This window comes from Chaetura pelagica, unplaced genomic scaffold (assembly GCF_000747805.2).
Source record: "Chaetura pelagica isolate M959 unplaced genomic scaffold, ChaPel_1.0 scaffold205, whole genome shotgun sequence".
NCBI lineage: Eukaryota > Metazoa > Chordata > Aves > Apodiformes > Apodidae > Chaetura > Chaetura pelagica.
In genome coordinates, this window is record NW_009953318.1 from 726,630 (window position 1) to 743,287 (window position 16,658).

Sequence of the window (16,658 nt, forward strand, 5' to 3'; positions counted from 1 at the left end):
GGCTCCGCGGGGCGGCCTGTGCCTTCCCCGGGCCGGCCCGAGGGAGCGCGGCCCGGCCCTCCATCGACTTTTCTTCGGCCTCGGGGACTTCAGAGGCAAGAATCGGCATGTCGGGGGCCTGCGCTTCCAGGTAGTGTCGAAAGCACAATTGAGCTTTACCCTGGAAAGCCAGAAGGCAAAGAAAAAAGACTAATAATAATAATGACAATAATAATAAACAACTACCTCATAAAGTGATTTGAGTCTTCACATGTCCCGGGGCTTGAAAATCTGTCCCTCGATGTTCTGGGAGGATAGGTGGGAAGGGAAGGAGGGGCTGACTCTGGTAAGTGATAGCTCACACCTGAGGTAATTCCCAGCTGGGGAATGTTTGCTCACTCTCCGTCTAGCTTAGGGCCTAGCTTCCATGCACTGGTTCTCTTCTGTTTGGCACCTTTGGAACTCTCTTGACACAGAGAAACACACTTGTCACCCTCCTCTTCCTCATATGTAGATGAAAACTTTTCTGAAGTGCCTCACCAACTATGAAAATGCATTATGTGCTGGAAGGCAAGGCCCGGGAAGGCAGTTCAACACCAGGGGCTGTCTCATATTCTCCACACTTCCTTCATGGCTTGGATTTTAGGGATTTCCTCACTGCCCCTAGACCACGAACAATGACAGCAGCAACCCCGGCTAAATGCTCAGCTAAAGGGAGAAAGGAATGGTTGAGCAATTACATGGAGTGAGCTTAGAGCTGCTTTTGTGTGATTAATTCTCTGCGAAGTCAAGGCTTACAACCAAAGGCATAAATGCACAGTTCCTCTCGCCCACACCCATCTGAAGTCAGAAAAAGCAGATAGACACCAGTGCATCAGCCACCCTCTGATGCTGTTACCAAGATTCCTTCTTATCCTCTACATGCAGCTGCTCAAAAGTTACTCAAATAAATGTTAATTTTAAGAAAAACAACACCACAAAACAACACGGGGAGGGGGGAAGGACTGCAGGTCTCCCCAACCTTGATCGAGTCTTCTTAGAAACCAAAGTAAAATGGAATTGACTGATAAAACTGAAAGAAGAGACTAGGAAAAGAATCACCTGAATTTTAGGGAGGATCTAAGCGAAGAAACAGAGCTAGAAAAAGTCACTGGATTATCGGGTGGTAAAAATAACTGGAAGAGATAATTTCTCCATCTCAGGAGTACTTAAGTCATCTCATAGAACACCAAGTCGTATCTCCAGAAAGCCCAGAGCCAAAGCTGAAAATTCCAGTGCACCGTTTCTGTAAGCGATGGAAAGATGGAGGGTGTGACAGTAACTGCTAAGATTTAGCAGGGGAAATAGGAAATTTTGGAAAAACTCAGCAGCTTTAAGATCTAATGACTGCAGAATTAGGAAGAGCATTCATCAATAAAATAAGGTTCTCTTGCAATTTAAGTCTTGTGTTCGCAGAGTAGTTGAATTGACTGTTATTATGGAGGTAATTCGAACAATCTCTCTTTGTCTCATTTACTTGCCTTTGATATTATCTCTGTTTTGTGTGCTTCACTGTTTCCAAGAAAATTAGAGTAAAAAATCTCATCTGTCACAGAAACATTAACTAAGTGTTAAGGCACATTGGCAGGCTTTTAAAAGACAGTCACTTCAGCAGTAAAAGGGTGCAATAATACTGCAGGAATGAAAATGGAAAATCTGGTTAGTGAACTTGTGTAAGCTGATGTCCCTGTATTGTTTGTCAATGCTGTTCCCTCAGGCCACTACAAAAAGTTTCCTGAAATTAATGAATGATCCATTATGAGGAGTAGCTTGTGGAAAATGGCATGACCAGAGCTGTTCACCAATTTCACTGTATCTGCTCAGGGTTATTATTGTCATCAAACAAAACTTTTCGGTGGAAAAAAATTCTATTTATGCAAGGGGAATTTTGGAAATCAGAGTTAAAGTTGGAATTGTCATGTGGTTTTGGTATTTATAACATTAAGAGAGATAAGGGTGTGCAGGAAAAAAAAAACCCACAGAAGCTCCTGAAAATTTAAACAGCTTCAAATCCTAAGATATCAGTAGCTGGACTTAAAAGAGAAAGTAGAAATATTATGGGGAAGACTTTTGTAAAGAAGAACAAAAAATTTGGATGGAACTATTCAGGTATCAATCGAAATGAGAGTGGATGAGACTGCATCAGTGCTCTCACGTTATTCGTCATTTCTTCATCTCCCCGGCTCCCTCTGCTGTTGCCACTCGGCTCTTGCACCTTTCTACTCTGGCTCCACTAAATCCGCCTGTCTGTGGGGTAAATGAAGTCGCTCACACATTGTCAGCATCTCAAATTAATATAACGAAAACATAAGGCATTATTAAGGATAACAGTGAGTCTGTTAATAATTTATTCCCTCCACAGTCCTTTAGAAATACCTATGTACTACTGACTGTATCGTTCAGCACAGTATATCCTTAATTTTCTTGTTTCAAAAGAAAAACGTCCACACAAAACAATCGCAGGGGTAGACGTCTTTTCTAAACAGCTTCTAGCCTAACCGGAATTTAGACTCGTCTTTTTCTAGCATCTTTGTTATGCAAATTTTTTTACTGCAGAAAAAAACCCCTGGGTTTACTGCTGGCCTTCATAGTAGCTGGGGTAGCAGTGACATCCAGCGGTGCAGAAAGAAAAAGAAGTTGCTCATTATTTTCACCGAAGGGCAATCTAAATGTAGCAAGAATCCCTTGGCATTGACACAAATGCAGGCAGAATAGATAACCCACACAGGGAAACAAAAATGCAGAACAGGAAATAGACAACACCCTCCGAGGCAGACCGTCTTGCTAATGGCTTTAAAAGGACACCACAGATAGGAAATGGAATCAGTATTTTTAAAAGTAAAATCAAACTTTCTGTATTATACCTGCTTCTTTGGCTTCACAGCATTCTCCTTTTTAAAAATGTTTAAAAAAATCCTATAGTTTACTGAAAAAAATGAAAGGGCTTACAAACAAGGAAAAGATGATTGAAGATTAATTACTACAGGAAAGTTTAGTTTCTCAAGGCCAGGATAAATTTTCAATTATTACTTTCTAGTAACTAGCTGAGTGTTGAACTGTGATATTTGATGCATTGAGAAGTGATTTACATTTTGTGTACATTATTAAAAGAAAAAAAAGGCAAAACATTAGATGCATACAAGGAACTGGGCCAGCAGAGGTAGCTGTTGGTACAGTAACATCAACAACTACAAAAAATATTTTTTTTAAAATGAACATTCTGTATTTAAAGACGACAACATTTTTGTAAACCAGATAGTCAGACCTCACAGTCTCCAGCATTGGAAGTACACTTAGAAGTAATTTGTTCCTCCTTCAGCATTTTGCTGTCATGTTTATTTCCTTGAGACTGCCCATTTCCAATTTCTATTAACTGTTCCTAGCTGCTTGGTACCACATTTTTTCAATCCTTTTCATTTGCATTTTGTCAGCATTGAATTCAGAAAGGATGAGGCAACTCCAAACAATCCCAAGGCTAGCTTAAAAAAACCCCACAGATTTATCAATAATAGTTCTTCAGAAAATTTCCAGTTATCATTTGGACTCTTCGTGGCACCAGGTTTTGACCTAATCTCTAAAAGACAGGATTAGAAAACTTTGAAATGTGGGTAAATTTACATAACATTCAAATCAAAAAGTACACTGTTTCACTAGCTGTTCACAGAAAATACCCGTTAGCAGTACGAAAACACACTATCCCAGACCAATGTCTGACATGGTTACCCTACATATACCTTTGCTGAAGCTGACAGGGCAGAGAACTTTCAGTCTTCATTAGTATTTTTAATAAACACCCTCAAAAAGACTTCATGGATCTTTCTAAAAATATTTATACACTAAAGTAGCATTTAATCTTTGCTGCATTAATGATTTGTATGTTATTATACATATTTATTACACCTATATAACCATTATAGGACAAGAGGCAATGGGTGCAAACTGGAAAAAGAGGTTCCACATAAACATCAGAAAAAACTTGTTTACTGTGAGAGTGACAGGGCACTGGAACAGGCTGCCCAGAGAGGTTGTGGAGGCTCCTTTGCTGGAGACATTCAAAACCCACCTGGACACGTTCCTGTGTGATGTGCTCTGGGTGACCCTGCTCTGGCAGGGGAGTTGGACTAGATGATCTTTCGAGGCCCCTTCCAACTCCTAAAATTCTATGATTGCACTTCAGCAAAACATTCTCAATGCTGGACCTGCTTTTGTTTCCAAGATCACAAAACGTGGTCCCTTTGCGTAGGCTAACAACAGGCTGCAACCCTGTGGAACCCTTATCAGCTAGGGCGTTTTGCAGCCTGACTGAAGGATCAGTGGCCAGGTCTTTCAGAGTGGGAGGAATTCAATTTTGCATGCACAAAATTGTAATTAGATGCTTTCCAGATTTAGCAGGTTCTAAAGGCACTTTATCTTAAATTTCTTGGAATTTGTCTGGCTTCCATCCTATTCTCCAAGGATTGTTTATGCCTTTCACATTTCATGTTTTATGTGAAATGCATAAACAGCCCTTGGAACAAGGCCTGAAATCCAGGTCTAAGATCAGTACCTTTTTTGCCTGTCTCTTTGTGCAAGATCCGTCCTCTGCAAATGGCAAAGCTTTCCAGTTCCCTCTGGAAAGAAAACTCAAAAACTCAATTGGAGCCATGATTTACAATTCTCCTACTGGAAGCAAGATCTTTGTTATCTTCCAACTGTAGGAGACATCTCTTTTATGTTTCCTACATTTGCACTCCAAAGTAAAAACATACCTACAGCAGACAAGTGGCCACTTACACAATGCTTTGAACTTTGTGGGTTTGCAGAACATGTTTCAGGTGCTGTGTGTCAGGCAGGCACTCCCAATAGAAGTACTTCCTTTCAGTTGCAAAACTTAGAAGAAAAACCTCTTCGACAGAATTCTTTATTTCATGGAGCAAAGTCTTGGCAGCTGTCTGGCTGCTCTGGATGCCATTCAGAGGAGCCCACCTCCCATCAGACACTGTATGTCTCTGAGCACCCAACAGCTTTTAGACACTATCTTAAGGGCATGCTTACCCAGGCAGCTCCAAACACAGACAAATAAGACACAATTCTGTGTCTGTTCAGTGACCTTAGGAGAGACTTTTTATAAAGAAAGTTCATATCATGTAGTCAATTTACTGTAGACTTTGCTGCTCTACTTTCCAAACTCCTGTTCCCTTCTCCATCCCCCAAGTCAAGCAAAAATTTCAGCTGATAGTAGCGTGCATAAATCGAATTTCCATTTAGTTTTCAAATTAAACACGTTGGTGAACATCACTCAGAATCCTCACTGCTAGTGTTGTTTCAGGGAACTGTGAAGAACAGACTATGAAGAGCACAAAAAATATTTTTTAGTTAAAATTATTTCTGAGTGGACTTAAATATTGAAAAAGAGTCAGGATTTCAACCATAATTATGCAATTTTATAGCCAACATAATTGATTTAAGACCAAGGCTAGGCCTCAGTGTTGTGAAATTTTAGTTTTGGGCATTTAAGTTTCATACAATAAGCATCATGTATGACGGGTTTTTTTGCACACAGGGTAAGCAATACAGGTCAGCAGACCCTAGAACACAGCAAAAAATCAGCATATTGCAAAGTTTCAGAGGTGCAAAGTATCCCTGCTCTCAGTACCAACAAGACGTGGAGGTTTCATTAATTTTAAGGTGAGAAGAAAGCAGAATGACAGTTCAGACTGACCTGCAGCCTGGATAAAACAATCCTTCCCCTTTAATTCTGCTAGCTTAGCATGTTCTACCCAACACATTTTTCCAGTTATCTAGTCTTCTATATACACTAGCTAATGAAGGATACCCAACTCTTGATCATACTAAGTGTAATGTAAAAACATTTTCTTTAGACTTGGAAACATCAGCACATTTGGAAAATTCCTGCTCTCCTGTTCATACTTCAGTTTAGGCATGTATACCTGGCTATGTATGATACTGGCTCTCATCAATCATATTGTGCAACACTACATCTATTTTTAGAAGTAACAACCCAGCCATTCTACTGTAGAACTCAAGCCAGAATGGAAACTCCACCTAATCTGCCCTCTTATTTATTTAGATTTGTAACACACAAGAAGGAACTTGCCCTCATGCCACAATTATCTTCTGGAGTGAACACTGGATGCCTTCAGTTTTCCTTGCAGGGACTCACACAAAGAGTTGAAGATCTAGAGCTAGTAGTTAACTAACAAGAAACTTACTTGGAAGACACAGTGGCATGTCTGGAATACAGATCTCAGAATAGTCTAGACTGACAGGATTTAGTCTTCTAGAGACACAGACATTTACATATCAATGAAAAAGCAAAGGCATTTCATCTACATAAAATTTTATTACTGTTCAACCTTAACAGATACTCCATTACTCCAGGCTTAGCAGAGTTTTGCTCTCCTAGGTAGACAGGCTCTCAACTGACTGTCTCTGACTGAAAACATCTAGGCTAGGTCAGATTTTAGACCCAGCCTTTCATTAACACAGTCAAACACAAAAGACCAGTTGTAATCCTGACCACCTGAAATGCTGCTAAGCAACAAAAACAAATTCAGGAGGATTTTCATCATTTACTATGTTTGAATAGAGAATCTTTCCTCTGCATTGATCACCAAAATAGTTAAGAAGCCATTATACTGCATGTTCAAGAAACAGATGCATTCTGCATTTCTATCTGTGATCAGAAACATGGGCAACTATTTTTCTACTTAGGAGGCTTGTGGTTTTATCTTCTCCGCAGCTTCAAGGACAGATGGAAGGCTGACTTTGTCTCCAAATTCTTTCTCCCGGTGCTCCAGTAAAACACCCTAGTCAAAGACAAAGGACAGGAATTCATACACTGGTCTCCACAGGGGAAATCAACTGAAAATTCCAGAAAAAAAAACACCAAAAACTTTTGGTCTCTCAGCAGACAGAAAAGCCTCCTAGGTAGCCTGAAGTACCTGTCTTTCTGCCCCAATCACATATACTCCTCCCAGGGTGAATCCTTCTCCTTCCAGGTTACCACTATATCCACTTTTCCAAGCACGGAAGAAATTCTGCCAGACCCCAAGGCGGAACAAGCCTGACAGCATCATTTTTCGTCTGCGTGGACCATAGAAGCCTTTCTGCAGGAAAACAGAAAATACCTCAGCAAAAAGTGAAAAGGACTTTTCCTTCCAAATGAAATTCAGGAAACCAGGCAACCCTGTATCCAAGTAAGGTCAGAACACAAAAAAACCTGACCAGGCAGAGCTAAAAAGAAGCTCTTTAACACACACTACATGACAATTTACCTCCACACAGCCAACTAGTGGTACTGCCACATACACATTACTGACAACAAAGGTGCTTTGTGATAAACATATTTTTCCTTATTTTTAAAGTATGGCAATAAAAATGCTGGTAAAGACAATAGTGGTGCCACCTCCTGTAACTATGAGCCATCAGGTTTTTTTCACATCAGCCTGATTCGTTCACACAGGCATAGTGGGGAGGGAAAATTAAGGTATCTTCTAGTCTGAGCATTATGTATTCTTTTTCCTTCAGCAGCTAAATGGTTTCTAAATGCATCTTCTGGGTTAAGGGAGTAAGCAAGGCCATGGTTACTGGCAATACAGCACATGCCAATGTACTGGGACAAGCCACATTACTGCAATTTGGCCTGTACATTATGCATTATGTTTGTTACCGTCAGGCCTTAATGTGTCATATAAACATCAGCAATTCACATAGCCAGTGGAAAAAAGAAACAAGTATTAATAGGCCATACTGTCACAGGTGAGGGAAGGAATAATCCTGCAATATGTTATCAGTGCATAGCTACAGAGCAATTTGTAAGCTGAGCAGGATATATATATAGAAAAGCAAAGCTAATTAACTTCTTAAACTACCATGCTACTAAATCCTTTTTCATTTAGACCACATTCTATCTGTATTATTTATACAAGCTCTGCAAAGAGGACATTCATAAGCTTGTTTTGAAACAAAAGAACACAGATTTGACTATGACTATACCTTTTCATCCAGAAAGATTTCTCCTTTGAAATAATGCTGAAAATCCTCCACTTCGGTCCCTATCTTCTCTTTCACAACAGCATAGAGAGGGACACCCAGCTTGGACAGCTGAGGTTGCAGAGAGGAGAGCTCAGAAGCCTCCTAAGAAAGGAAAAAAAACCCAAACATTTCAGGCAGTAAACAGGTTGGAAAGCTTCACCTTGAGTTTCACAAATGCCAGAAACATAAGTAAATTCTAGCTTGAAGTGCAAAAGAAACAGATATTTAAGCTAACTCTAATCCTAGGCAAGTCTTCACTAGGTTTACTAAACTGTCTTCATTTAGTATGGAGAAAGGAGATTTTTTTGAGCATTTACTGAATACTAAAATCCTGGAGAAAACATTTTGTTAACTCAAAGCTTAGGGCTTCAACTATCTTCTAAAGTGTTTACAGAACAGTGAAAAGATAACTTCCCCAGGCCAGAATTTCCAGTCCTTTCTCCCAACTACAAATACACCATTATCAGGCCTTCTGCAAAGCATTTTGAGGACCATGTGCAGAAGCAGGTTATACAAGTCCAAAGTAAGAAATAAAATGAAGATACACTCTCTTTCCTAGATCACCCAGTGAAAATAATCAGGCAATCTCTTCATTCATCATCAGTATCCCAGATGCAATGTGGTGTGTAAGACTGTAAGGTGCCACCACTCTTCTGCCATGTTTATTTTCTTGCTGGAGGAATCCCGGTTCCCACTGTACAAAGACCTCTGAGGTTTCCAGCAACAGATCAGAGTGCACGCTGCAAATGTTTCTTCTCATTTCAAATGGAGAAAGGCTATTTTTACTGGACTTAACTCACACAAAGAACTCCACACTTTAAAAACTTTAAAGTTTACATGAACACCCTCTCAGCAACCTAACCAAAACACCTTAACTCAAAGGCTTGCAGGATACCTAGAATTTACTGAGTATCAAGTAGAAGACAGATAGGTGTGAACAGACAGTAGAAAAGACACTAGAGAAAGGCATCAGTAGGTGATAGGGTAAGGGCAGCTGCTTTTCTGTTTATTAAAGTCTTTTTCAGAGGAAATGAAAGAGGATGAATCAGCATCACAAGCAAACACTAAGTAGTGAGCATGAGAGTTAAAGGGTCATAACCTATACCTGTTATATCATTCCCTCTTTTCTGTTCTTAGAGATCTGGTAATTATTTTCTATTTTCCTCCAACAAAATGCCTTATGATCTTCCTAAAAGGGGGGCTTGTAACAGTTTTGTCTGGAATTTTTTATATAGTTCAAAACTCTCATAACCAACAAAACAAAAAAATTGAAGTTTTTAACCAAAAATAAGAGTTAGAAAATTAAGTTTCTCTCTCCTCAGTTTTTCCCTGAAAGAGAAAACCCCACAATTATTTGAGCTAGGATCTTCATTTCTACTTGGGAAGTTAGCATGGAAAAAAAAAGTTAAGGAATTCCTGTCTGACTGTGTGCAAAAGACAGTCAGGTATGTAGTACGCTCTCCTCCTGCCTACATTACACCTGTTCAGAGAGCAAAGTCCTTTAATATTTAACCTTCCATGTATTCTACGCATACTTAAGCAGTTACTACTGATGGGAGCAGATCCCTTAATTAGAGAATCTTAAGGGACATTAATTACTCCATGTTACAGAGTAGTGAGTTACAGCATAATAGCTATTTTCCCCCAGAGCTATGAGAAAAATAATGGCCATGGTGCAAATAATGGCTGTTCCCAGGCACAAGAAACATTTAAATCTTATTTTAACTATCTCCTCCCACCTCCACCCAAGAGGACCTAATGCCAGTTTGTTAAAGATCAAATTTTGTTTCCCAACCCACCTTGTAATGGAACAGTAACTCCTTGTCTTCAGACACCTTACCTTTCTGCCTCATGTTCTGCATCCAGAACATCTCTTACGCAAATCCCTTTTTTACTGATGAGTTTTATTTGATAGCTTTCTGCCAGTCCAGTCTTTGACTGCTTTTGACCAGAGACTGCCTGGCTCACAGAGATTTATTTTGGACATATGGAATACAAGTAGCTCATAAGACTCATTACTGAATGGACTTTGCATAATTTCCTTTTCTAGTTACCATGGGCTAGGTCCCTGGCAGATGTAAAAATCATGTAACCATCACCTTCATAAAGAAAAATACTCAGGACCTAGACTATACAAAACACCTGCAAAGAAAACTAAGTATGCTGTTAGCTGGCAACCAGTTTGGGCTAGGAAACAAGACCTTTCAGATACCTCAGATGTATTGGTGACTTTCCTAGTCACCCCCTCTCTTTATTTAAAGTTAATGTATGCAAGTAGAGTTCAACTCTTCCTAATTAATCCCCAACCCCAGCAAGTACCTCTCTGCACAAAAATCATCCAGGTCTTCGCACAGCCATGATAACTGCACCGTTCTTCTTCCAGAGTTCATCTGCTTTGAATGTTCTTTGTTCTGTTTATACAAGAGAAACAACATCAACAATAGCAACTGTTCTTGTCTATAATGATTAGTGCTTTAAGGACCAACAAAAAGCACTGCAGAGAATTCCACATTCAATCAGAAAACACTTCTATGTGTATAACAGAGGATTATTGCTTTATTGATTCTTAGAAGTATGTCATGTTTCATCCAAAAATAGCATTTTTGGTTGCTTTTCCTTCAGCAGAATTACCTGTTTACAAGAACACCCAAGTATGTGTTATAACTAGGACAAACTGAGAAAAACTTCCATCTGTGGAAGGAAGTTTCTTATAAAAGCTCAATTATCAAATAATGTGGGCTGAAACATCCAAAATCTTACCTGTTCCTAAACTTTTTAGCTCTATCTCCTGTAAAAACTCCAGCGTAGCCTTTTCTGGCTTGGACAAAAATAAGTCAGTGTTAGCAAGGACAATCCCTGTCACAGCTGCACCGATGGCTCCTAGACCAAAAGACCACATGCCCATGGTGAAGATCCCAAACTCAGGCAGGAAGGACATTTCTGGAAAGAGAAAGAAAACTGCTCTAGCAATCAACATCAGTGATGCCAGATGAGGAGGAACTGGATTTAAACAACTTTAAGCTTACAGGGTATTTTTATGGTATAATTATTAACATACTTAACAGGGCTTTAGAATTAGATTACATTCCAGTCCTGCTCCTGACCCATGTAGAAACTAATAACAAAATACTCTTACCTTTTCCTCCCACTGGATTGACAAAAAACATTCATGACTTCAGATGTATTGGGGTAAAGGATGATTGAAGTACATGTGTGTAATAAAGAACCTCTAACAAGATGACCTCTGTTAGCCAGTAACTTATTACACTAAGACAGTGATTTATTTTTAAAAAGAGAAGTTTGTAGATTAAATGGGTTTTCCCCAAACTAATCTATACTAAACAGTGAATTTTACAAACACACCACCGAAGACTTAAAGAAAAATAATCTATGCATGGTGCACCATAATTGGTAACGTTTCCTGTTCCTTATAGTTCCAGACTAAAACTAAAGCAGGCACCAAGCCAAAATTAGAGCTCATCAGTCATGTCTGCAGACAAGAAATATGTAGACTTGCAACCATTTTATTATACAGAGCGATACAACATTATAAACATGCCCTGAATAGTACGTCCTATATGTTAATAAATTCCCACTCTTGCTAAAGCAGGAACAACACCAGGAACAAACAACTTAAACTCACACCCATCAGTGAGAACTGATAACATTGCAATGAAAGCCATTACATATGCTTGCTTGAGTTTTAAAATACACTGTTTGTTGTTACTAGCAACTCTAGTTTGGTGGCAATTTTGTCTAACCACCATCCATCCACAAACCCCACCACAGCGCAATCCTGCAGGTTTCACAAGCCTGGAAAGGGCTGACAGACACCTTGCAATGAAGCAGTATCAGTTCTGACAATGCAGGAAAGCACTCTTAGCCATCCCTCATGGACAGCAATCCAGATCCAGCACTGAGCAATAACTGGTACAACAGTCACCGCAATTTTGGCAATGTCAGAAGTCACTGTAAACTTAACATCACAGCAGTTATGTGTTACAAAGGGCTGTAGATTTGCAGTCACCCAGCATTAGTATTGCACAATATGAAAGTCAATTTTTTTCCAGAGCCATCTGCAAAACCCTACACCCTGATAGACTATTTTGGTAAATCTTAGCATCTGTATATATTTTTGTATAGGAAGTTTTTTTTCCCCCTCAAAAGTGTAGCAAACTATTAGCTTTTTGAACTGTAACTGGAAAAAACTACAATATAAACTTTATTCCCACAGCTAGCTGCTGCCAGGATTCCCAAACTAAGAAGTAGGACTAGTTCCTCACTTTTGTGTCAGACCTATGGTGCCCAGAATTTTCTGGGAAAGAGTCCCTTTCCTAAAACTAGCTCCAGAATACTACTGACAAACAAATACAGTCTACTGCCTACCTACAAAAATAGCTAGAAAAAATGTGAAAAAAGAGATGGCTTTGTTCTTTTAACAGCATACTTGGTTCCAAGGAAGACAATCTTGCAGTATCTAGAAACATGAGTAATCCATGATTCCAAGCAGGAAACAAGGTCAGTTTACGCAAATATAACGCAGACAAGAGAAGAGATCCTACCCCGTTTCTCCACTTATTTCTAAGCAAGAGAAACCTTCCTTGACCATATCTGCTTTCTCTACCTACTGTTTTCAAACAAAGATATACTGTAATGACAATTTTTAAATATCTGCCTCTGACTCATATCAGAGATCATCCTGACCCCCAAAATTTAACTCAGAACATATTGCTGTAATGCAGCAATATCCTTGAGTTAAGTTTTAAAATCTCTGTAGCATACCCAAAAGGCTATAGCCCTGCTCCCTCCCTCCCAGCATCAGCTTATCCAGCTGTTCTTTGGCCTTGACTGCTGTCTGTTCAAGAACTGTTTTTCTCTGAATTCTTAGTTACAAGGAGGAGGGGGGAGGGGGAACCAAGTATTAATCCCTTGTAGATGTCATGTTTGTACAAATATGTTGCCATATTTGTGGCAACTGATTAATGAGTGGTTCTCATATAGCTTTTTATTAGCATGATTATTATTATTGTTAGCATTATTAGCATCACTAAAAATGAACTTCTACTCAGATGCAGCTGAGAGAGAACATAATTAAGTTTAGTCAACACACCTCTTCAGTTTAATTGGTCTTCACTCAGTGACAAAAAAAATCACTATTCAAATATGCAATTTTTTTGCTATTTAAATAAATAGAGGCATGGAAGAAGCAGCTCTACATGATGATACTGAAATTCTTCCCCTGCTATGTGAACACCATAGTGGGCCACTTTGAAAAATAATGTATGGGAAACAACAGCCGGGATTATTAAAATATTTGGTAACAAGACAGGCTGAGCCCTAACACATCTGTTTCACTGAACTCCAAGTGAAGAAATTAAATAGAAAACAGCTGAACATTTGCAACTAGCAGCTCATTTCTGTTTAGCTGCTGCTTATTAAGGAAATCTGAAGCTCAGAAACACTTCACAACTGTCCACTCCACCTTAAAACACAAACGTTATTGCTTTGTGATCAAACTCTGAGCTTTTAAACAACAACCCACAATAAGAAGATACAACAAATCATGGCATAAACCATAATCCACGAGGAAACATCAGAGCATCCCATAAGCCTGTAACATTTAGGTGCACACTCACCAGAACCCATACTGCCTGCACGAGCCTCAGCCACCACCAGTTCGCCCCGACAGTGAGCTCAGGCAGGACAGAGGAAAACTGTGCTGCCACGGGTGGCAAGTGGGCAGGACTAGGGAGGGGTCCAGCTCCAGAGCCTTTGCCTTGCGGCCGGGACTGGGCTCTCAGAGCCTTTGAGCAATACGTGCCACAGTCACCCCGCAGTGGTTACGAAAGCACAGCTGTCCAATCCATGGCAAGATTGTTTTAATAGGGTGGGTGAGTGGGGACAGGGGAATTACAGAGAGCTTATCTGAAGCTGGGAACACAGCACTAAACTAAGATCTGTGTGCTGAACTGTGCTTTTCTGTAGAGCTGTGCATTTTCACAAGTAATGTTTTCCCTGTTTCTGCCTATTCTAACACCCGACCCCCCGGACACTGCATTCCAAAACACTACAAACAACCCTGTAAATGATTAAAAATCCATCAAAATGCACAATGTTAGAAAAATCTTCAATAAAAATGTTGTACTGGTGAATTAACCCAGTGTTTCACTGCTAGATTACATGCTTTAGTGTCAACATTCCTTGGCTAAACAGCATAATTTTCTCTGTAACTATCAGGTCTACAAGCTCGCAACTCTGCTAAAACCTCCAGAAGGGAACTAGTACTTCTCTTTACAGAGAGGAGAAGCCAAAGAAAAAAGGAAAAACATCTTTTTGTGTGATTTTGTTGTGACCACAAGAGATCTCCAAGATAATAGTTATTTTATGATCTGTCAGTACTCAGCTAACCAGAATTTAAACAAGCTTAATCTTAATCCTGTCATAAATGCCAGCTGATGGTCTTTACTTTGTGTCAAGAAGAGCCCTTAAAACCTGGTTTTCTAGATGTCTCATTTCCCTCCCACCCACAACCAGAGAAAAAATTGTCATTAAGAGGATAGCTATCCTTAAACATTTACTTTAGCAGGGTAAACAGGACCCAAAGCATCTGTGTCAAAATAAAATGGGAATGCTGTGTTTTCAAATTGTCAATAAAACTCGGGCTAGCATACATAACATTATCCCTAAGAAGACAGCTGAGCAAAAGTGGAAAAACTCAAGTGGACACTCTCATAAACTGGACTGCACCAGCATATATACCCTATACTGAAATGGCTTTGACCATTATTTTTCCCTTTTCTCCCACTCCAAACTTCCCCAAGACATTCCATATTGAGTCTAAAAATACTTTACAGCTTTGTCACAACTTGCACAACCCAAACGTAAGCTGATTATTTTTTATGAGACATTCTCTCCGAAATGAATCCTGTAACTCCCATAAAAAAAATTTACAATTCACAATAACCTGCTAACATGCTCCTCAAGATTTCATGAGCTTTTAAATACCATTAAGAATTACAAAATACATTATCCTAAACAATCTTGAATATCAGCAATGCTGCAAGTGGGGATTTGACTGGAGAAACTTCAGAGGTCACTTCCAAGTTGAATTGTCCCTTCAATGCCAAAATCAATGCACAAAGAAACCTCCTAACAATTCTGATGGCTTGAATGTAACAACACCAGGGATTTGTTATTTTCTTTTAAGCACTGTCAAGTTCCTGTAACAAACTATTCCTTCTGTCAAGAGTAACAGTCATCTTTTCAGGTTACTTCCCAGACTGTGCATGTTTCATTGCTGAATTCAGTACAACATTGTGCTTGGCTCTTAGCTGAAGAGAAAGCTGCTGTGTCAAGCAAGCAAACCGTGCAACTTCCTTTGAAAGGTAGCTGCTAGACAAGATAACCTCCTCCATTCTGAGAATGTTTTAAAGAAACCAAACATCTCAACAACACCTTCTTCTGATCAAGGGAGAGCAAAGAGCTCTGGCATAATACTCCCAAAGACTTCCAACTCTCTAGTTGTATTCAGAGGGAACAGGCAGCTAGATACATGTATGGGAAAACTACAGTCTCTGTTCAGTCAGCAAAATGGAGATATAGTGGAGACGGGAGGAAGTACTGGAGCACCTAAGTGCAAAGAGTACTACTGGGAAGAGTACTACAGGCTATGCTCACTGCTGGGGATCCAGAGCAGGAAAGCTGCATGCTGTGGCAGTCTGCAGAGGTGGAAGAAGGAAAGGAATACCAACAGACCCACTAATAATGCAAATCAGTGCTCACCAAAAACACAGCAACCTCCTAGGCAGCAAGTGGTCCCTCCTGTTCTAACCCAGATATAACTCTTGCAGATTCAAGCTTTAAATATTAATTATTTTTCCACCTTTTTGGATTCTTAGGCCATGCTTCTATTTTAACTTTCATATTCATTACATTACACAATTCATAATAGCAAAATTATTCATTACGAAAAGCAAAAAAACAAGATATGTTTAAGTTTCAATTCCTACCTATGCAGAAGGGGTGGCTCTATGTATAAATTGGGCTGTAACACATTAGTGTCAGTAGATACACCCAGCTGAGAAGCATTTCCTCACAACCTAGTTTACTCTTTCTGTTGTCTGCTATAAACAAGGTCGGATGGGCAGATTGCCTGTGTGGTTCTGGAAGAGAAGGCTGGGAGGATCCGCACTAGCACTTCAACCGGCCTGAGGGTGCATTCAGCGGGTTTCTGAAGCCTGAGTAGTGCAGTGGCACCCAACAGCAAACCAACACATTAGGAACGACACGAGAAACGAAGCACGGACCAGTCGTGCACTGACCTTTGTGTCCCTACCTACACCCAGGTTAAGTTACATAATAAAGCAGGGATCAATCACAATATTAAATCACAAGGACAAACATAAGCAGAACTCCAGACCTCAAAACACCGGGGAAGCTGCAGACCACTGATGGCGAGGGCAACCAGCCAACAGGCCACCAGGGTCGTTCAGCGGGGGGCGGGAGGAGACCTCGCCCCGCAGCACCTCTCACCGCTGCCCTGCACGGCCCCCCGGCCCCGCGCTTCTCACACCTCGGTGATCATCGCCGCCGCCTCCTCCCGC

General features: G+C 40.1%; 1 protein-coding gene across 1 annotated transcript; it reads right to left on the reverse strand.

Annotated features, from left to right (window-relative positions):
• Positions 1-6,728: 6,728 nt before the first annotated feature.
• FAM213A (family with sequence similarity 213, member A) lies at positions 6,729-10,993 on the reverse strand. Its single transcript, XM_009998113.1, is given in 5 exon segments — positions 6,729-6,827; positions 6,963-7,127; positions 8,017-8,157; positions 10,375-10,466; positions 10,816-10,993. Coding segments are annotated over 5 exon segments (675 nt in total).
• Between the last annotated feature and the right edge of the window lie 5,665 nt (positions 10,994-16,658).